The sequence below is a fragment of the Zonotrichia albicollis genome, chromosome 1 (genome assembly GCF_047830755.1).
Source record: "Zonotrichia albicollis isolate bZonAlb1 chromosome 1, bZonAlb1.hap1, whole genome shotgun sequence".
NCBI lineage: Eukaryota > Metazoa > Chordata > Aves > Passeriformes > Passerellidae > Zonotrichia > Zonotrichia albicollis.
Window position 1 is genome coordinate 150,489,745 of NC_133819.1, and position 22,271 is coordinate 150,512,015.

The 22,271-nt window shown below is 38.9% G+C and overlaps 1 protein-coding gene across 8 annotated transcripts in view; it reads right to left on the reverse strand.

Annotated features, from left to right (window-relative positions):
* Positions 1–22,271, reverse strand: part of TRAPPC9 (trafficking protein particle complex subunit 9) — a 449,867-nt gene that overhangs the window by 381,997 nt on the left and 45,599 nt on the right. For all 8 annotated transcript variants that reach the window (XM_074557536.1, XM_074557497.1, XM_074557522.1 and 5 more), the window contains 5 exons: positions 18,510–18,595; positions 11,287–11,413; positions 9,632–9,764; positions 7,800–7,963; positions 846–998 (listed from right to left, as the gene is read on the reverse strand). In XM_074557536.1, the coding sequence (XP_074413637.1) occupies positions 846–998; positions 7,800–7,963; positions 9,632–9,764; positions 11,287–11,413; positions 18,510–18,595 (663 nt within the window). The remainder of the gene's footprint in view (positions 1–845; positions 999–7,799; positions 7,964–9,631; positions 9,765–11,286; positions 11,414–18,509; positions 18,596–22,271) is intronic.

Here is a 22,271-nt window from a genome sequence, read left to right on the forward strand (position 1 = left end):
TGCAAGGTAACTCACAGAAATCATTCCTATTCAACCTGAATAAGCTCTGCATGTAATTTTGTTGTATTCTTCTGTACTGAAAGATTACTTATAAAGGTAATGCAGACCTGCAAGTGGATCCTGGAAAAAAATCCAAATAAAAGAGAGTTTTTAATACAGGACTATCTTGTTTTATCAAGGTAATTTAATCAGTGCAAACATATGAGACAAAGGAAAAAATACAGAGTAGAGTAATTACTCCAGAAAGACTGTGTGTTTATTATAAAAAGGAAATCCTTATTACAAGTATCTGGTACTTGTAATTCCAAATAATTCTAATAGAAGCGAACACTGTGGCTTCCTTTTATTCAAAATAAGTTTAAACACATGGCACTTTCTCTGCAGTACAAATATTAGGGGGATTCTGCCTTAAATTTCAATCTGTCCCTTTAGGCAAAACTGCACTCAGCAATTATTCAGAATTCTGCAAACCTGGATAATTAAATAATCAATTCAATGCTAATTTTCTTTAAACCCCACTGATGTTTGTGAATTATTTTTCCTTATCCCCATAAGGTAAGGATTCAAAGAGACACCTCAAAACCACTGTCAAAAATATTTTAAAAGACAGCAGGGCAAGGTCTCATGATGGGGAAGCTGGGCCAGACTCTCATGCCCACAGCTCTCTCAAAACTTCACCCTTCAATCTGCAGAGCTCAGCCCAGGGCTGACTTTGCTTTACAAGACACAAATACTCAAACATGCAGCCACATCCCAAATCAGTTTAATACACAGGGCACAGCAATTAGCAAAGTGTTTCCAGCAGCACATAAACCCTCCTAAGCAAGGAGAAATGAAAAACTCACCATCACTGAGATCCTGCAGAAGGTTTTCTTGGCAAGAAAAGTCCAGCTTCACTTTAATGTTTACAACAAATGTTGCAATCTTTCCAGGTTTTAGAGGAAACTGGCAGAGGGTATCTTCTAGATTCCAACTCAAGAAATCTCCATACAGCTTCTCTGTAGCAAAATAAGTAAATATTTGATAAGCATAAGCCCTGCATTAAGGAAGTTTCAGTTTTGAACTGCTGTAGAGAGTACTAACCAATCTGTCATGTCCTGTTTAAAAGCTAAAATATTCAGAATTAATGTATTAAAATTAATATAGCACTAGAAAGATAGAGAAGTTACTGGGTACTGACACTGACCTGGAATCACACAGATCACAGAGCTCAAAATATGAATTTAAGTGAAGAAGATCTCTACCAGAAAGAAAAAAAAAAAAAAAAAAAAAACCTGCACAATAGGCAGCATTAAATATAAACTTTAAATATAGCCTGCAGGGGTTCTAAATGTTCATGTAGTTTGGAATCCTACACAGTTCAGCTCAGGAGGTGTCACATGAATGCAGAGCACTTTTCATCAAAATAACCCAAACATAATCAGCTGAAATTCTGAAACAGCTGTAACATCATTCTTCAGTTATTTACTGAGCAACAGAGAAGGCTAAGAAGGGTACTGGCCTTCATCCTTTTATAAAGTCCTTTCTTAAAGCTCAGAAGCAGCCTTTTATAAGACCCAATCATTAAGGATGCCAGACAGGGTTAGTCAGTGACAAAAGAAAATTTGTTTAATACATTATTTGCCATTTGTCCACTTGATATAGGGGACAAATTAATTGTTAAGTAATTAATGTAATTATTAAGTCCTTCCTCATGCCAGAACATTATACAAGGGAGGGAAAACCCCAGAATTTACTGTTCATCCACACTGGGTCTTCAGTTCTGGCCAGGGTCAACCCACCCCATCCATAAATTCATCCCTATATGCAGGACAGCCAATGATAAATACTACAAGAAAGTCTATTGGTAGAATAAATAATCATGATGTTTGGCTGGGAGAGCCCTAAAAATATGTTTAGTGATGTATTATAGAAATGCATGTTATCTCCAATGTATACTGGGGAGTTCTTCTAAAAGTTGATTTAAACACATTTTGAGCACAGCTGTGCATAACAGGGACCACTGAAAGTCACACAGTTCATCTCTACATCCTCCCAGGCTGCTTGGTAAGAGCAAGGTAATTAAAATCTGCTGTGATTTCAGAACCTTTCCAAAACTACCCTCTAAGATCCACATGTGAGGGAACAGGGTGGGCAGACTGCCTCAACTACCACAACCTGGAATAAAGGATCTTTCAAAAGCAGCAATCAGAATTCCAGATTATGTCCAAAACATGTTGATTTGCACAGGAACCTTTGGTTTCCTTTTCTAAGAAAAGGAGAAAACAAAGAGAATATTTTTTTCCATTAACTTCCACCTAAACAATAAAAGCTTTGCCTGAAAGATACTCTTCTCACAGAGCACCAGATGTTGTCCTGTGTCTTTCCCCACCAAATCAATAGTACATATTTCTTTAAAAAAAAATGAAGACAAGGTAAAAATAAAAAATCCTCCCAACAAATTATTTCCTTAATCTCACTTCCACCTCACCTAATGATTTAGCTGGAACCATATCACCATTCTGATCATTTTCTTCTACTTTCATGAAAAAAAAGTAAGTTAGTAAGTATGACACTCTCTATCCCCTTTTCCTGTAAAGTAAAATTCAATATGCTTAAGGAGTGTTTTTCCCCTCAGTGTAAACAAAGAAGGACATATCCCAAGCAGTGGAGCACCAAACTCTTTCCAAAATGTGTTTTCATTAAGAGATCTATTTGAAGACATTACAAGGGAAAAGATCTTTGAAGTAAGAACAGCCCTTGCAAATACTTTCTAATTAACACCAGTAATTACAACACAAGATCTAAATGCTGGAGCTAAAATCTAAGCTGTAGATGTGGAGAAAGAGCTAATTTCTATTTATCTGACACTTGGTTATAGTTTAACAATGCTGACCTTGTTCAGTAATCAGCATTACAGTGAATTTTATTCGGGGTTCAGACTTCTCAGTTCAGTGGAAGGCTGACCCGGGGCAAGCCTGCATTCAGCTCTTTCTCAAGCCAAAAATTTGTGTTTAGCACACAAGTTACAAGCAACTGTTATCAGGAGTTGTAAATAATAACCTGTTTCATTTTACTGGGTGCTAAATCACTAAAATCCTAACAAATATCACATAAAAGTTTACCCAGAAACTAACTTTGGCTCATCCTAAACCACCCTAACTTTTAGCAGCTTTTAAAGAAAAAGTCCACACTGATATTTTGCATAGAGAAAAGATAAAGTCTCCTGCCAACAGAAGAACCTCAGTTCTTTTCAATCTTAAATCCCCTGGTAGATCTGGCTTTTTGCTATAGTTTATTTTATAAACTCAAAATAACTATCAGTTCTAAATGCACAGGCATTGCCATTCACACATTTTAACTTCTCCTAGACCTGGTGGATAGAAATGAACCTGCAGGACTTGTTATGCTCTTTCCAATGAGATAACACATTTAGGAAGGAAAGAAGTTATTATAGTACAGAAGCAATTGTGTTCGGAGCAGAGTGAGAATATGTGAGAGGAACAACTCTGCAGACACCAAAGGTCAGTGGAGAAGGAGGGGCAGGAGATGCTCCAGGTGCCAGAGCTGAGATTCCCCTGCAGCCCAGGGAAGGACTCCTCTCCCTGAACAGCAGCAGGAACAACGTGGGATGAAGTGAGAGCAACCCCCAAACCCCCTCCTGGAAAACCTGGGAAAGAGGGAGTGGTGGGAAGAAGTGTTTTCAATATATATTTTACTTTCAATATATATTTTATATAAATTTTATCTTTTCTAATTGATTTTCATATATTTAAATATCTATTTTCAATATATATTTTACACTTCTTATTATCCTGTCCAATTTTGTTAGCAATAAAATTAAATTAATATCCCCAAGGTGAGTCTGTTTTGCCTGTGACAGTGATCACTGAGTGATCTCTCCTGGTCCTTAACCCATGAGACTTCCATTGTATTTTCTTCTCCCTGGCCATTTGTGGAGCAGATGGAAAAAAATGGAAATAGATCTAGTCCTGGATATTCACATCTCTTCCTGAACCTCAGAGGAGATTTTTCATTTGTGCTCTGGCAGATGTGTTCAAAGGCCATGGGAAGAATGCAGCTGGACAGGTGAACCTGTTTCTCTACATTTAAATTGCTGAGCTCTGTCACTGCTAGGAAAGATGAGTGAGGATTTGGCTTCATCCAGGTTCATTCCATGTGTGTAGCTGAGCTCACCACTCGTGCTAAGATTGCCAAGTGGGCTCCTCTCTAGTCTCAAATTTGAAAACACCAGGGTTATATTTACCCCTCAGTGGATCAAATAGTTGGTTTATCACAGCATTTGGACTGCACTCCCTTATCTGAGACAAAACAAGCCTCTAAAAAAAGCTGACTGCAGCCAAAGGGAAAGCATCCAGCTCTGCACAGGTCATCTTTCCAAAAAAAGGATTAAACTGTCTGACCTGGTGAGGGACAGTGCAAGGTGACACAGAGCTGACCCTGGCAGCAGGGACATGTGATGTCCAACCTACAGATGGCCCAGCCTGGCTCAGGGGTGCAGTGAGACACTAAAAGCCATGACAGACATGTCTGCTGTGGCAGCATGACAAGTCCCTCTTGCTGATGTGCCTCAGGATCTGTTCTGTAACACAGAGCTGCTGAAGGACTCAGAACCCTGGGATGTCCTTCATCAACTGCACAGGGGGAGCTGCAAACTCTTGTTTATCTGAGGGCCAGAGTGGAAAACCCACAGAGCAGCCCCTGATGGTGACAGAAGAGAGGTAAAGGAAGGGAAGCGTGAAATTCTTACCTCCAGAGGTTCTCATTGACATGACACCACCCACAACAATGCCAGAGGAGTTGGATTCCACAAGGACAGTGACTGGCTATAAATCCAACATCAGTAAAAAAGAGAATGTTTGCCATTTACAGCACTCATCTTTGTGCTGAAAGCTGTGGCTCCAGAAACAGAAAGTAGGGAAATGGGTCAGGCAGGCAGCAGCTGCAAGAGATTCACAACTGCCAAGACAAAAAGAACCAAAGGAAATTGGGTGTAACAAAAGATGACTGAAAGCTCTTTGTGTTTGGCTGGAATTGGCCAAAGCTTCTCATGGGCTCCTGAGCTGACTGGCAAGCTGTGGTCAGGCAAATGAAGGTGACCACCAGCTCTCAAGGACACCTTGAGCACTTTGAACAGGCACATTTCAGTACACAACAACCAAGGGAAAACTTCTTAACACACCATGGACACCTGCACATGCTGTCAACTTGATGTGGAACACCAGGAGTTTGTGTGGCTGTTAGAGATGGTTTAATGCCCTGTTCCCAGGAGTTCCATGCATGTACTCACTGACCAAAGGGAGCTGCTGACATTACAAACCTTTGGTTCCCTGTTGGCCACCAGAATCCCATCTCACTGGACTGTCAGCCCAGCCTCATGCATTTGTATCAATTTAACTCAAATGGAAGAGAGCCCATGAAAAAAGGCAAAGGTCCATCCCCAACCCAAGAAAGATCTGTTGGAAAAAGTCCTGAGGGAGCCACTGAGTTGATCACAGCACCTCTGCTATGAAGACTGAGAGAGCTGGGGTTGTTCATCCTGGGGAAGAGAAGGCTCTGGGTGGATCTTAAAGCCCTGTCCAGTGCCTAAAGGAGCTCCACGAGAGCTGGAGATGGACTTTGGACAGAGCATGTAGTGACAGAACAAGGGGGAATGGCTTCAAACTGACAGAGGACAAGTTTAGCTTAAGTATTGAGAGGAAATTCTTTACTGTGAGGGTGGTGAGGCCCTGGCACAGGCTTCCCAGAGAAGCTGTGACTGCCCCATACCTGGAAATGTTCCAGGCCAGGCTGGATGGGGCTCTGAGCAATCTGGAATAGTGGAAGGTGTCCCTGCCCATGGCAGGAGAACTGAAGTCCAAGGTCTCTAAGGTCCCTTCCCACCCAAACCATTCAGTGACTGATTCTATGATACTCGGCAATACTTCCACACAACCACATTTGAAATAACATAATTATTGTATACTTCATGTGGACTATTAATTCTTCTAATTTGCCTTTTCCAGTGCTTCACATTGTTTCCACAGCAGTCATTTAAAAAGTCACACTTAAGTTTCTTTTTTTCCTCCAAGAACACAGTTCATCTCAAGCACACAGCTCCAAATACAGGGGTGCATTTCACTTCTGTGAGACAATGCAAGAAACTGAACATTCTGCTTGACAGGACCCTGGATCACCTTAAGTTCTGCTCTCAAAAGAAGGTTAAGATGATTTCCAGAGGTCCCTGCCCACACAGACATTTCTGATTGCATGATTCTGATGGCACAGTTCTCACACTGTCAGAACAAATATCATTCAGTGCCTCTCAAAATTTACTTCTGTTTTTCTGAGAGAGGGACTTAAGTTGCATTTTTTGAGTATGCATGCTTATAGTTTACTCATCAGAAATTTTCCTTTTTCTGATAGTTATCATGCCTAATAAGATTAAAGACACTGTCAGATACACAAAGGGGCTTCACTGCAAACATCTTTGATAGAGAGAGAAAATACAGGATGAAATAAAATTAAAAGTTTTACTGAACTTCAAGGTGAGTGTATCAACTATTCTCCTTTTCCCCCACTGCCTTTAACAAAAGTTGTCATGGAGAGATGGTGGTTTTAAAGCTGGCATGAGTCTCTTTTTCAGCACTGTGAACCCATTAACTGTGTAATGTTATGTACAAAAATTCTGATTAACATGTGACTCACAGGCCCATATATTCCACTATTTAATACATCAATTTCTCCATTTCACCTGAGTGCTGTACTTGGCCTCTCCATTCCATACATGCAGCCCCTGGCCCAGAAGGAGCATGCTGGAATTTCTGAAATAAGAACTGTATGTCATCATAAGTTTCAGCTCCCAAAACTATTCCTGGTAACAAGTCTCAGACCAAAAGTCTATTCTGGGAAGATTGGCAACTCCTATTCTCTGAAGTTGTGGAGAAGGGGATACTCTGTTATAAAAAATCACAAGCTTGAATACTGAAATGAACAGAAATCACAAGGTATCACACTGCATTTTAATGCTTTGGCACTGACAGAATAAATCCTGCAATAAAACAAGGTATTTCTACTGTCAGTAAAGATTATGTGCTTGTCACCTGCAGTGCTTCTGTTAAGATAATTTTCATAACAATCCCTCAGAGGACAAACCAAAAAAAAAAAAAAAAGCATCACAAAACAAAAGCAGGATTCACCTATCAGACCACTTTTTAATACTAACATGGACAGAGCAATTCAAGAGAATTAAGTGTACACAGGGGATGTGCTGTATTTCATCCAGAGCTTCAATTATTCTTTTAACTCACAATAGCTTATTTTATTTATTGCCTTGTCTTTTTAAGTCTTCTCTCTATTTTTTTTCTTACTGCTTACTGAGTAAGATAGAAACAGGCTTATTTACTTCCACTCCCTCAAGTAGGACAACATTACTGCTAATAGTAATTTATTTAATGAACTAATCAGCATATTTAGACATAAGGAGAAAATAATTTAGACCCAAGATTCTTCCTCATTACAAGTAATTGCCTCAGGATTTTTCCCCAAGTAACACTGAAATTAAATTTAGGTTTCCAAAAAGCAGATGACCCTTTAGCACAGGGATGGTTCAACAATTTCCTTCATCTTTCTACATTTTCTTACATTCTCTTTCATTTCTGTATTCCTAAAATAAAATCAAACTTAATTATTTCAGCTCTGTAATGGGGACTATGATATTTATTCTAAACTGACCTAAAAGAATTATAACACAAATAATCTCCCTTTCAACAGAGAAGAAGTAAGCATGATTATTTCTCAATATAAATCAGTATACACACCCTTGGTGTTGACTGTTTTTGCTGTCACCTCCAGTTTCTCCAAAGGTTCTGTTCCAATATTTTCTAATTTAATGATGAGCTGCTGGGTCTCTCCATTGTACAGTTGGACAGACACATTAGTGGAGATTTCATCCCCTGAAGAAGGCTGAAGTGTATGAGCAGACCTACAAAATGTGACAAACAAATTATTATGATGAAAATGTTAAAAGCCTGTCCTGGTTACTCTGTTCACTATTTTTTGGAAGACTCAGAAACTATTGCTGAAGACACCAAATAACATTTTCCATTCCCATTTTTAAAACCATTGAGGACCAAAATTAATAATTTATGCAAAAGACAAGTCAAATTTTAAGCAATACAGAATGCATATTCTAACTCTGAAAGCTTGTTAAAATACCTGCAAAAACTGTAAGGAAGGGGAAAGGAAAAACAAAATCAAGAGCAGGTTGTTGTATTTGCGGGGTTCCCAGACGAAGGGAGGAATGATGAATCTGACTCCATGTTCTTAGAAGGCTGATTTATTATTGTATGATACTATATTATATTAAAGAAAACTAAACTAAACTGTACTAAAGAATACAGAAAGGATACAGACAGAAGACTAAAAGATAAAGACTCGTGACTCTTTCCAGAGTCTGACACAGCTTGGCTGTGATTGGCCATTAAATTGAAACAATTCACATGAAGCCAATCAATCACCTGTGGGTAAACAATGCCCAAACACATTCCAAAGCAGCAAAACACAGGAGAAGCAAATCACATAATTATTGTTATCCTTTTTCTCTGAGGCTTCTCAGCTTCCCAGGCAGGAGAGAAATCCTGGGCAAGGGATTTTTCCAGAAAACATGATGGTGACAGCAGGTCACTACAAGGAGCAGGTTTATGGACAGTGCAGGGCAGAAACCTCACAGCAGTGGATCCAGGGGAAAAATTCCCAGTGTGAAAGGTGGAACAGTGCGTAGAGATGAACTCTTTGGAGCAGGAATGAGGGAAGGAGGCTGCAGAACAAGACAGATGGGCAGAGGTTCCATTCCTGACGGCACTTTCTGTGCTGATGCAGAGTGATCAGAAGGCAGCGAGGATACAAAGACAGAAGTCACTGAGATTAATGACCAATAATCCCACTTCTTTTTGCAGGTATTCCTGCCATCCTTCCCTTTGATCCTGTCCTTCCCTACCACAAGACAAGCAGCCTCCACAAACAGGAGCAGATTTCAGTCTTTCAGAACAGATCTGTGACAAGGACTTCAACCAAGTATTTTTTGATCATTCGGAATGTGCTGTCATGTACTGTTCGCATTTCAGGGCTCTGGAATTTGAGCATGTGGAGTGAAAGGGAAGAAGGAATTTCTTTATTCCCCCTCATACTGAGACAAAAATATTATGGAATTGCATACTAAAAAGGAAAACAAATTGTTTTCAGTGACTGTATAAATGTACATGTACTTATTAGTGATTCTTCTTCTATATCTTTTTCTCTCTTATTTCTTTCTTTCTTCTGTGATAATTGAGTTAACAGTCATGCCTGGACTAGATTTTTAAGATATAAACAGTGAATTCTTGGCTTGATACATCCCTCTTTGCCCAAAACCAAAGTTTTGAGCACATAAAACATTGCAAAATTATTTCTGCATGTTTCTGTGAAATTCCATGGTTTCAAGCAGTAAAACAAAAAACTCAGTTTTGTATTCTAAAGCAAATAATGCAGATTTAGATTATGTCCTGTTTTACTCAAGCACAGATGATGCACTCAGGTGGAAAAGCTTTTATTCAGCATGTGACTAACAGTTAAATACAACCTAATAAAATCATCATTTAATTTAATTTTTCACCTTGGAAGGGAGGTGCTGATCTGCAGCCTTGGCAAAGCTGGAATAACTTCAACAGTGCAGCCATTGGTCTTCACTCCTGGCAGATTGTCCAGAAGGCAATCACTGAAGACTCCAAAAACTGAAGTATGATAACCTGAGTTTTAGAAGAAAACACCAGTTATGTTGTGAATTATACTGTTTTCTGGCAGGTCTAAAAGTACCCAAACCACCACCTTCTCCACAGGAAAATCTTCTCAGGACAGATAATATCTACAGGATTTCAAACCCCTGAAACAACATTTATAAGTACCTGACAATGTACAAACAACACATGGTCACCTCTGCATCTGTGGCATGTAAAATAAAATAAACTGTAAAGAGCCTCTGATTTCTACAATGCATTAGAAACTTCTGCAGAATTCTTTACAACATCAACATCACAAGTCATAGCATGGACACCATTTTATACCTGTCACCAAATTCCCTGGGGCACATAAAACATGTCAACCTTCAACACACATTCCTTATTTCCTCAGAAAAATGTTTACAGGAAAGAATCTCAACTACATCCAGAAGGATAAAAGAATCCTAAAGGAAATTATTAATGGAAAAAAATACGCATGCATAAACACAAACACCTGCCATGAAAGACTACAACTTCTGAAAGTTCAATTTAGTAGAAAAATACCTCTCCACTGATTCCTTACCAGGCAATATTTATGAGTTATATCTGAAGGAAAATTTGATACATTGACAAACAAAAAGCTGCCAAGTACAGAAATCAACTCCTCTACTTGCAATACATTTTTAGTATATGGAATTCAAAAGGAGACAACTACAGTACAAATGTTCTGAATGCTTTGATGCTATTTACTGAAATAGTTTCTGAGAAAAAAAATCACATGAAAAATTGTTTTATGAGCAGACACAAAAGCACTTAAGAAAAACTCAGTGAAAACAGTTTCTTCAAGTTAAAAGCCATCCTCTTTTACAGCTTAGGTTTACCAAAATTGTTCTTATCCTGTATCCTAACTTTACATTCCAGGAGGACATATTTAAAAATGTGATTTGATAAGATGATTCACTCCTACTACATGCTGAATCCATCCTCTCCACATATGCCTCCTTTTCTAGGTCTGCTAGCCTTTTGTAAAAGCTCTTTAATTTCCTTCCTTACTACACACAGTTTTATTTTGGCTTATTAATGAAATGATATCTTGACTGCAACAGGCCATACACCCTGGCTAAATTGTTTCCACGGAAGCAATCTGCAAAAATTTCTGTAATCTTACATGAACACGATTAATTAAGGGGAAAGAAAAAAACCTGCAAGATTATCTTCTGCATTCTTAAGAAAAAAGTTACAGTAATCCTCCTCAGAAGCTTTCCAAATGAAAGCATTAATAAAGGGGAGCTGGAGTTCATTATCCTCTTCCTCTCACACATGAGATACTCCAAGAATGTGCTCGTTACTGCTGCTGCAGCCAAGTGATTCATCAGGCTGTTTTTAATGAAGCCTGGTGCAGGGAACAGATTCCCTGTGTTCCTGTTTTCTTTTCCTGACTGAGGAGAATTCAGAGTGGTGAACGCACACGTGGCAAACAAAGCCATGCAAGCCACAGGGGTGTAAAACTCAGGTTGTTCTGCCAGCAAGGGTGAGTGGAGCCATCCCTTACCATTGACAGTGATCTGCCCTGTGGTTTGGGGAACTCCAACCAGAGTCACAGGATAGAGCCCAGATTCTGCAGGGAGGGAAAGGGCAGCAGGCAGAGACTCAAATTCTACTCCAGTTGTCAAGAGACCCTGAAAAAACACAATACACAGATAAATCCATTTATGATATACACTTACAAATTTTATGCTAGATACTTATATTTTAATCCCATGCTTTACATCAGCCAAACTTTTATGATTTATTCCAATTTACTCATAGCAGTTATTCTGGGGTTTGAGTTGCAGTGACTGCAGCGTGCATCCAAAATTACAGCAGAATTTGTATTCAACATGGAAATGTGTTCCAGGAACTGAGATGGGAATGAAAAACTAATAAAAATTTACATCCAAGCACAGTAAAAAAATCACAGATATCATCTGCATGGTGCTGTTTTGTACCTACATTTAATTGTACCTGTTGTGACTTTAACTTGAATATTTGATAGATAGTGGAAATCAAATCACTATCTAATCAATTTTTGATAGATAGTGGAAATCACAGATCTTGCTTAGCTTTACTTACATACCCAAAATATGTTTTCTAAGAGGAAAAAAAATTGTATTTACAGATAACAGGGCAAGTCTAGCTTAACCATCCAACCTAAATATTTCAGTGAGTTGGAATAATGCATTCATTTTGCTGAACTGATCCTCTCAAGCCTAAATGCCTGCAGTTACTCCCTTAGTGTCAGAGAAATCTTTTAGCATTCTAAATTTAAAACATGGGACAAAATGAGAAATGAAGCAGAAAAAAAAAATCATTGAAGAAATTTCTGAGCACAGCATTACTGTTCTTACTAGACTGGGGCTTTTCTTTAAGCTTGGTTAATGAATTGAAGATGCTTGAGCATAGAATGTGCTGTTAAAAGTAAACTTGATTTTGGAAAGCATATAAATCCAAGTTACCCATTGTTTTTCTATACACATATTTATTTTTGAGTAAGGATGCTACAAAGACCTCCATCAATAAAAGAAGTAAGCACAACTGGATTAAATCTTAACTCTGTGTGGATGCTTAATGAGAACTGAGAGCCCTGTTAAAGAGGAATGTACTTTTGTGAAGAGAGATTGAAAAACTCACAGTTTGAGCCACGGAAAAACACGTACATATCCAAAATCTGTAAAATCTCTGTTCTAGCAATTACTTCTTTGTAGACTTGACACTCTTGAGACAACACCTAATTCACCCAAAGCTGCTCTGGCTTTGTGGAAAGCTGCATTAGAGAACTCTGTCCTTGATGTTGCATAGAATTCCATTTCCATTGTACTTGAGTTGTAAATAAATACTCTGTCGCACCCTCATTTCTACTGAATTTTTGTTTTCCTCCCATTTCAGATGCAGACTTCAGTTGTCAGAAACCATCCCCAAAAACACAAGTAAAACCTTTGTCTTTCTGTATATTCAGCACCCATTGTATCAGAGCACTGAGATTCTTTGATTCCCACATTAATCCTTCCAGTGGGATTCACCCCACAGAAATGGGATGAACATTCTCTCTTTAACACTATGTTGCCTCAATTTTCACCACAATTCTGCTGCTTTTGCTTTGGCTGAACCAAACCTTAGAACAAAAAAAAGCTGGCCCCATACACTCTCCAGAACTCACTTTTAAAACTGGTACAGAAGGCTTTAAAACTTTATTTTCATCTCAAAACCATTGATCTATCGCTTGGCCTAATATTCAAATACATTTGAATTATTCAGGATTCATCTCAACTAAAAACTTTCATCCAAGGACTTACAAGTCCTGCAAAATCAGTGATTAAAACCCCCCAAACCCTCCAGTGGCTTGTTTACTATCAGCTGTAGCAAATGTAAATTAAAAAAAAACTGGCAGGGACCCCTAAATATTCTCTACTATGTAATGCAAACCTTGAAAACAAAGGAATTTTTTAGAGAACAAACACAACTGAAGTGCCAAAATACCTGCACTAAGCACACACTGCGCCTGGACTAGAAATTGAAGAGCTTCAAATGCACTAACACAAAATCAAGAAAGCAGCAGTCGATTCCTCCCCTTTCACAGTTCTACTGTTCAGTAAAACTTCCAAGTTTTGAAAAGTAAAGACATTAAGAAAACATTAAAACTCATAAAAATGGGGGGAAAACTCAATATAAAAATCAACTGGACTTCAGATTTCCAGACATAAATTAAAATCATGACACTTACCCTTAAAACTTAGGCCACATAAGCGATTTTTAAAAGACAGTCACACATCTTAGAATGTCTGAAAGATGATTTCAAGAGCACAATTTGCTGAATTGCACAATTCTGCAATATTTGCCCAACATTGCCCTCTGGTGCCTGAAGTTTTGCAGTTTAAGAGCCTAACCAAGGCTGAAGTACTCTCACATCCATGAACTAAAAAATTTCAGCCACACCACCAAAAGTAGGGAAATGTGTTAGATTTCTTTTCCTGAGAGTTATTACATTATTTCAAGTAGTAATATTTAGTAATCATTTAGCCACCACTTGGTAATCATTTCTCTTTCTGACCCTACAGGAACAGATCATCCAAATCCAAGGTTTCCTCCAGGGAATATATGAGTCAGGCACACAAAAAACTGTTTTCTTTGTATTCTTATAAAACAATTTAAATTGTCTTGGAGAGAATGTATGCATGCTTTTATCACAGTATGTCTTTCAATCACTTCAAATCTCATTTCAGTTTTAGAGGAACAAAACAACTTGCATGTAAATGGCAGCATTTGGGGACGCTGTTAAAATAACAGGAGTATGTAACTGCTTTTTTTAGGCTTTACTTACCAATCCCAAATTGCAATCATTCTTTTTTTAAAGTAACACGACCTTCAAAGTTACTTTACAGCCTCAACATCCTTGTGTACCGTGTTGTCAAATACTTTACACAAAAACTGTCAAATATTTATTTTAAAGGAAATTTTCCCTACTATTTCTAATATGGTTATTTCAGGCAGACCTAGAAAAACACCAAACACAACCATTTTTATTCTTTTCCCCCCTTCACCTTTCTTGACTAAAACATTCTCCACTAAATGTAGTGCAGCAATAATTAAACATTCTCTCAAGACAGCAGAGACAGCAAAAGATGTGAACTCAGGAAAAAGCAGTTCATGGAAACAATTTAAACCATCATAAGCAAAGTTGTGGGACTGATGATACATTCAGATTTATCAAAATTTTAGATGCTCTTTTTAAACATCAACATAGAGCTCTTGACTAATAGCACAATTTTCAATTAAAAAAAAAAGCAATGGCCATTCTTAAAGCATCATTAATCAAAATACCACACCTGGTTGTGTTCAAATAAATACAGGTCCCAAGCAGAAGGAGAAACATAGAATAAAAACTTAATTCTTGACTAATGACAAAGTATTGTATTTGTAATATTCTCATGGGATAGGAGGTAACAATTTTTTTTGTTTCTTGATATTTATTTATTAAATACAGACAGATCTACTGTCTGTAGATCTTGTAGCTTTCTTGGAACCATGGCTGTATTTTCCACACTACGAACAGAGAAAATGCTTTCCCACAATACACAACATTACCTCAAAATTAATTTCTCAGCTTTTTTTTTTTTTTTTTTGCTTTTAATAGGAAACTTGATAAAAATATGAAAAAGAAGTTAAAATCGTAGAGAACTTAACATTTTGCACTGGATCTTCACATGTATTTTAATACTAAATCTCCCCAGATTGCACAGTTTGCTGCTTTAAGCATTTGTCTCAAGACACAAAACAAATCCACAGGAGATTTCCCAGAATTTTTTTTTATTGTTTTGGAAGGCCTGAAATGTGAAGATCATTTTTTCCTGCACAGAAAACTGCAGTTATGGCAGTAACATCAGAACAAACTGCAAAAGGGCTGGAGGCCATCACTGAGAGACCTGAACAAGGCTGTACAGAAATCAACATTCCTGGCAGAAAAGGTGAAGTGGTGGCACAAATGTGCAGCTGAACACCCCATCTCCAGCTGAGCTGCACCCCAGCACCAGCATGGCAAAAATATTCTGTCTAATCCATCCCAGCCAGCTCTGCTTAGGCTCATTTTTGTCTCTCATTCTGCTGATTTAAGGTACCTGCTGAGTTTTATTAAAGCATTTGTTCTGATCAACCCCAAGATCTCTCCTACTTCACTTTATTGCTCACACAATTGTGGGAGCTCATCACTTCCATGATTGAACATTTTCATTTGTCATTTTACAAACAGTACTGCACTTTCCATTGGACCAGCCCTCTAACCATATGGACAAAATAGAAACATGAAATAGAAAAAGACAGAAAATGAGCACAGAAATGGGGCAGGAATGAAGAATAGATACCTAATTAGAGTCCCAAAGCAGGAATACTCATGACTGGAAATTAATAGTAAAAACAACAAAAATGGGCCAAGATCCTTGAGAACAATAAAATAAAATAACAAAAGAAAATCAATTGTTCAGGGTTTATCATCAGAGCAACACTAATCAAAGTCTTGTGTCCACAGTCTCATATCAAGCCTAGAAATTCAATGCCTTTTACTTAAGCACACCTCAATTAACCTGCATGGACTCAGCATTAATACTTCAATTAATGAAAAAGCTCTGGAAGCCTTTCCATGGGGAATCGTTCTCCTTAACAACCTGTGCTCAATGCTAACTTGTTTACCATCACAACAGAAATTCAACAAACAGAGACACAGTAGGAAAAGTACAATGGCAAAATCTTGGATTTCATGTAATATGAAATGAGTAATTTATCAGAACAACAAATCTAAATTGAGGGAAAGGGGGAAATTAAAAAAAATAAAGACTGTAGATTTTAGTACAGTTATATATTGGTGAATGGTGGAGCATGGAAAGGACAAAGAAAAATTAAAGCAAGCAATGGAAAACTCAGAGATGACTGGAAATAAGCCTGAATGATCTTGCAAAGATGAGGTGCTGAGTCAGGCAGAAGGAAAAAAGTCGTGGGAAAAACAAGTTGAAACTGCCACTAAATGACAGAAAAGGACACACTTGCTATGAAACTGAGTCAGTGAGAGTAAATAATCTGAAAGAATTTGATAGGTGATGTGAAATCAGACAAGAAAAGGGTATGGGAACTGCAGGCATGGGTACATGTTAATAATAAAATACACCATTTTAAAATATTAACCAGCACTCTGAATTATTAAAATGAAAACAGAGGAGTTTATTCTTATGATGAAGTAATGTCTATTCCCACATTCCAGAAAGTTCACAGATAAGACTGGAAAACCAACAACTCAGGTTGGAAAGAAATTGTAGAGGTCATCCTGTTCAGCCCAGTACTCAGAGCAGAAGCAGCTTTGGTGATAGTTTGGGCTTTTCACATCCTGGAAAAAGGGAGTTTTTATCAGGGAGGGAAGTTCCCAAGGCTGCAGCTCCTTCCCTGACTCTCCTCCTCTGGAAAGAGCACAGCTCTGCTTTTGCTGCACTTTCCCATTCTGGGATTGAGCACAGCAATAGGAATCACCCCAATATTCTTCTTCTCTACAGGCTGAACAGATGTCAGTGTTTCTATCATTTGGGGAGCTCCAAACTGGCCTCAGATCCAAAGAAATTGTCTCTAAAATTCCAAATCAAGGGGAACAAGCACTTTCCTCAGCTTGCTACAGTCTTGATAAACAAATCTACCAAAATCAACCAATCTCTCCAAGTGAGGCCACATTATTGAGGAGCAGAATTCCTCAAAGCACTGACTAGAGTTGCATTAATCACTTCAAAGATTTCCATCTAGTTGGCAAATTAATTCCTCTTGTGCTTTCCACTGGAACTGGAATTCAGTGGTAATTCCAAGACAGAACTTTATCACAACAACAGTAAAGAGAAGTATTGGTGCTACTACAATTCATTTGCTCAGGGAATGGATGTTGCGTAGATCTACACAAATAACTACATTCTGAAATCTGGAGTGCATGGAAGCACTCAGAAGGAATTTCCTCGTTTAGAAATTTTCCAAGTTTTTTTAATATATAGCAACATCATTACTTACACAATACTAATTGGACTGTAAATCAAAATGTTCTTAATCAATTAATTCCCACAGAGACCCTTCTGATGTGCAGCTTTACAACTACTTTTTCTATTAATCCCTAAAAAATTTAAATACTTCTGTGAGGGTGAGAGGAAATGCTGCTGGAGAAAGTGGCATGTTAGCTTCCAAGAATTAATTTTATTGTGCTATAAAAACAAAATCTTTGGGCACGTTCATTTCCCATGGAAAAGTACCTTATCACATGTGGTTTATTATCAGTAATTTAGGTCAACTTGCTTGACTAGACACTGCAGTAGACATATCAATAAAAATAAAACCCAAATAAAAATCATGAGTAAACAAATGTACACTGATTCAATTAGCTTGACAGAACAAAGGGCTCTAAGAGATGTGATTTATATTTAAAGCAATACTAAAGGTAAAAGTATTTAACATAAAGGAAAATGCTGGATTAGGACTGAGTGGATATTAAGTTGGTCTGATAGCTACAGAACTCTTAACCTTTAAATTGATAACAATTTTTAAAAACCCTGTTAGATGGAATAAAGAAAGGAAAAAAAATCCACAATTTCCCTTTTTTCAGGATGCAAGCAGCCAGCTGAAGTAGAGAGCTTAGGCCTGATCCATCTAACCTCACATATTTCTCCAGTGGTTTGGCCTTTTTTTTTCACTCCCTTCTGTTCATCTGACATTACAGTGTTTTCAAATAACATAAATCACTGGGAACAAGGAATCCAGGAGCTGAAGTTTTTATTAAAACCCAAAGCTTCTCAGATCTAACTATTTTAGTTCATCAGGTTTTTAAATTGTGGTCAGAATGGGAATTGGAAAAGCAAGGATGAATGTGGACTTTTAAACAACAGTAGCAAGGGCACAATAATCATTAGGTTTTGGGTATAATTATTACTTGAAAACCACTCTATGTAAATCATGTAGCAAGACTTTTATTCAATACAGAAATGTACAGAACTGATTTATGGGTCAGTGCCAGTAAAGCATTTAAACACTCTGAGTCGCAGAGATTTTTCTTTTCAATACCTCATCACCAAAAATATGAGAAAATTGATTAACACCACAATGTTAAACTGAGGTTATGCTGGCTTAAACCATCTTTAAAGAATATATACACAAAAATATATTTGAAAGTCCAAATGAGATTTTTCTTCAGAAAAATAGCAGAAAGTGGAGATTTAGAAAGGTGCATACCATGTTTTCTACTCGGAGCTCAAAAGGCATGGGGTTGTACACCATCAGCTGAACTTCACACACATCTCCCTGGACCCACTGGAAATCTGCAAGAATAATCACAAAATTAAGGCAGGAATTACCTAATCACAGGCTTATAAACAAACAGCAGCAGCTGAGCTGTCAGATTGCTACAATACTTAATATATCTCTATAATCTTCACAGCCCAAGTCCTGCTCAAGAGCATTGTATGACACAAGCTGTAAATCCCAGGCAAAGCAAGAAGTGAAGGGACTGGAAATATTCATTAACACAGCAAGAGTGCTCCAAAGAACCAATGCTTCATTGGCAAAATTAACTCAGGCAGCAATTCAAAGCACTACTTCAACACATCCTTCCAGTTCAACACTTAAAGGTTTCCATAAGTGGAGTTTTGTAGAGTGCACATGGCCTTGACATTGGAGACCTGGAGAAGAATCAGCCCGGTAAGAAATGAACACAACAGGAAGAAGAAAACCATCAGTTCTTATAAAGACACAGCTGATTATATGGAGTAAATAAAGAGACAGCGAAGTAAAGTGGGCCAGGTAAAAAGATGAACTTTATATCTGAGCACAAGAGACAGGTAAACTTTAAAGATACTCCACTCTGCCAATTATATTTTTTTTGAGTTTTGTAATTTAAGGAGATGAGGCTGGACTAGTGGAAGGTGTCCCTTCCATGGCAGGGGAGGTTGGAACTGGATTATCTTCAAGGTCCCTTCCAACCCAATCCATTCGGTAATTCTATGGTTCTGTGGGAGATTATGGAGGTCAGAAGCGGAGATGCAAATTTTGAGCAAATGTTCAATGCAAAAAGATTATTTTATATCAGCACTTCATAACCTTTTCAGCCCTCAAGCTTGTGTCTACCTTCCAAATTTCTCACAGTGAACCACATGCACCTGAAGTGCAGACTTTAAACTGAGTGTGGCAAGATTCTCCCTGCAAGCTGAGGATTTGCAGTCCAAGTAAACAAAAGGTGGTTTAATTACATTTGTTAAATAAATCATGATTATAAGCTAAATTATAGCATACAGGGACTAGTTCTTACTAGTTTACCTAATGATTTTAACATACATTGCTAACAATTTTTCTACTAGGATATTAAGAAATGTCCAGTAAAAAACCTGGATAATCAATATTAAGACTTTAATGCACAGTTGAAGCAATCTGTACTCTAATTGTACAATCACAATCATTTACTTTCTGATTACATTTTGCAGGCAATATTAGAGAGCTCAAGGGAAATGTACTTAATGCAAATGTTTAACTCAAATTAATGCTAGTGGAAATTAAACACATACATCCACAGATGTTAATGGGTGATATTACTGTGAAACCTGAAAAGCAAAACTGTTGATTAAAACAAAACATTCACATTACAGTGGTATAAGATGTTCTCCACATTTCATATTTAATTGCTTATTAGTGTCCATGATGTCTTGTGCATTCTGCAGCCCCCAAAACAGCCAGTGACTGCTCTGCACAGGTACAGAGTTAAACATTGTGGATTCCTACAGCAACAGAGGCACCTGCAGTAGCACAGCAGCCCTGAACCTCCACATTCTACCAATCACTACAGTGAGGAAAGTCTGTTCTGAAAGCACAACCACCCAACAGGGCTCTCCAGGCCCAGGACTCATCCCTCCGTGATTCATTTGTGCCAGTGATGTCAAAGCTCTGGGACATGGCAAAGCTTCCAGCTGGTGTTTGTTCCTCATGCTGTGGGCATCAGGATAGAAACATTTCAGGTGTGGTGCCTTGTGGCCAACACCTGGTGAAGCAGATTGTGGGATCCCATCAGGATCCTCAAGGTTTGCCACAAAATCCCATTGCTCAGCACTAGGGAGCCTGGTTTTGTCCCTTTCCCCCTTCCTAGCAAGTTCAAAGCTCTGTCAGCAAGCCCCATTGCTCCTGTGCTAGAACTCCTCTTCCCATCTAAAAAAGCCTCATCCCATCAGGTGTCAGCAGGCCGGGTGTTGATAGATGGTCAAAACCCCCCCTTTTTTTCCATTGACACCAACCTTGGAGCCACACATAAATGGAGCTACCTCTTCCTATCAATGTTATTCCTTGCTTCTGCAAGGATCAAGGAAATCACTCCCTGTGCTCCTGACCCCTCCACCAGCTGTCCCAGGGCCTTGAAGTCTCTTTTGATTGGCCTCAGACTTCTCTCTGTTGTTTTGTTGCTGTCAGTCTGAACAACCAACAGCAGAGAGAAATCGGAGAGTCTTTCTAGACTGGAATTTCCTAGGGATGTCCCTTACCTGAGCCCCTGGGAGACAGCAAACCTCTCCTGAGTTGGGTCAGGTCTGCACATGGGGCTCTCTGCTCCCCTTAGAAGGGAGGGAGTCTCCTGTGAGAATCACCCTTCTTCTCCTGCCAGCAGAAGAGGTTGTGATGCAGGGTCCAGGTGGTGCTGCTTTAGGAGGCCCCTCTGCCCCAGAGGGACCCTCAGCCACCTCATCAGTTGTTTGGCGTTCCCATTCCAGACCCTCACCCCTCTTGTACAAGGTGCCAGTCCTGCTTGTCACAGGAGGAGGAGGAACCTTCCTCCTGTATGTGCAGTGGCCTGGTTCCATCCTTCACCTGTAACAGACCCCTGACTGACAATCCCTCCACTCATCACCCTGGTGGGCTCTGAGTCCTGCTTTGGGTTCTGAGAGTCCATGTGCTTTGGGCTCTGAGTCCCTCTGCTCTGGGCTCTGAGTCCCTCTGCTCTGGGCTCTGAGTGTCCCTCTGCTTTGGGCTCTGAGAGTCCCTCTGCTCTGGGCTCTGAGTCCCTCTGCTTTGGGCTCTGAGTCCCTCTCTTTGGGTTTTGTGTCCCTCTGCTTCTCCACTGCAGAGAGAGGGAGGTGACCACTCCACTCCACCCTGGGCTTGTCAGGCACAGCTGTGTCCAGCTGTGGTCCCCAGAGCTGGGAGGGACACAGACACACTGGAGAGGATCCCAAGGAGCACCACAAAGGTGGTCAAGGACTGGAGAACCCCCTGAGGAGGGATATCCCCTCTGGGGTCAAGAGAAGGCTCAGGGGCAATATCATCACAGTATTCCAGAACTTCAAGGGCTGCATAAAGAGGACAGAAGCTCTTTCCTCACAAGGAGCCACAGGAAGAAGACCAAGGGTAACAGACACAAGTTGGACTGAAACAGGTTTTATTTTCTACTAATTTTTTTTTTGTTTCAGTAAGAACAGTGATTCAGTGGAACAGCCTCCCCAGGGACATGGTGGAGTCTGAATCAATGGAGGTTTTTTGAGATGAGATTGAAATCCCCTGTGAAAAAAGTGCCAGGGCAGGGCTACAGATTTGTTCCTTGGGGGAAAAGGTTTTGAAAGGAAAGGTAAAATGAGCAATATTTGTATCAGCTAATACAGGTATGACAGAGCTGCTGGATTTTCTAACAGAACTGTATTATATATTCTTGCTGCTTTAGACTATCAGCACTCAAAACCAACAAAACACTTCATGTCAAAAATCAGGAGGTTTATTTTTTATGACTAGCATGCTATTAAAGCAATTTAACTACAATATAATTATCCCTGTTATTGTTTCCAATCAGAAAAGCTTATCAAGTTGAAAGCTGAAAACATTTCAAGACTTTCTAAAGGGTTTTGTTTCCCTTTGGTTTGTCAGCAGTGCTTGATTTCCTTTGCTGCAAAACAATAATTTAACCAAAATATGGAGTACTATCTCCATGTAAGACAAACAGTTCATTTGTTATTGTTGTTTTTAATTAAT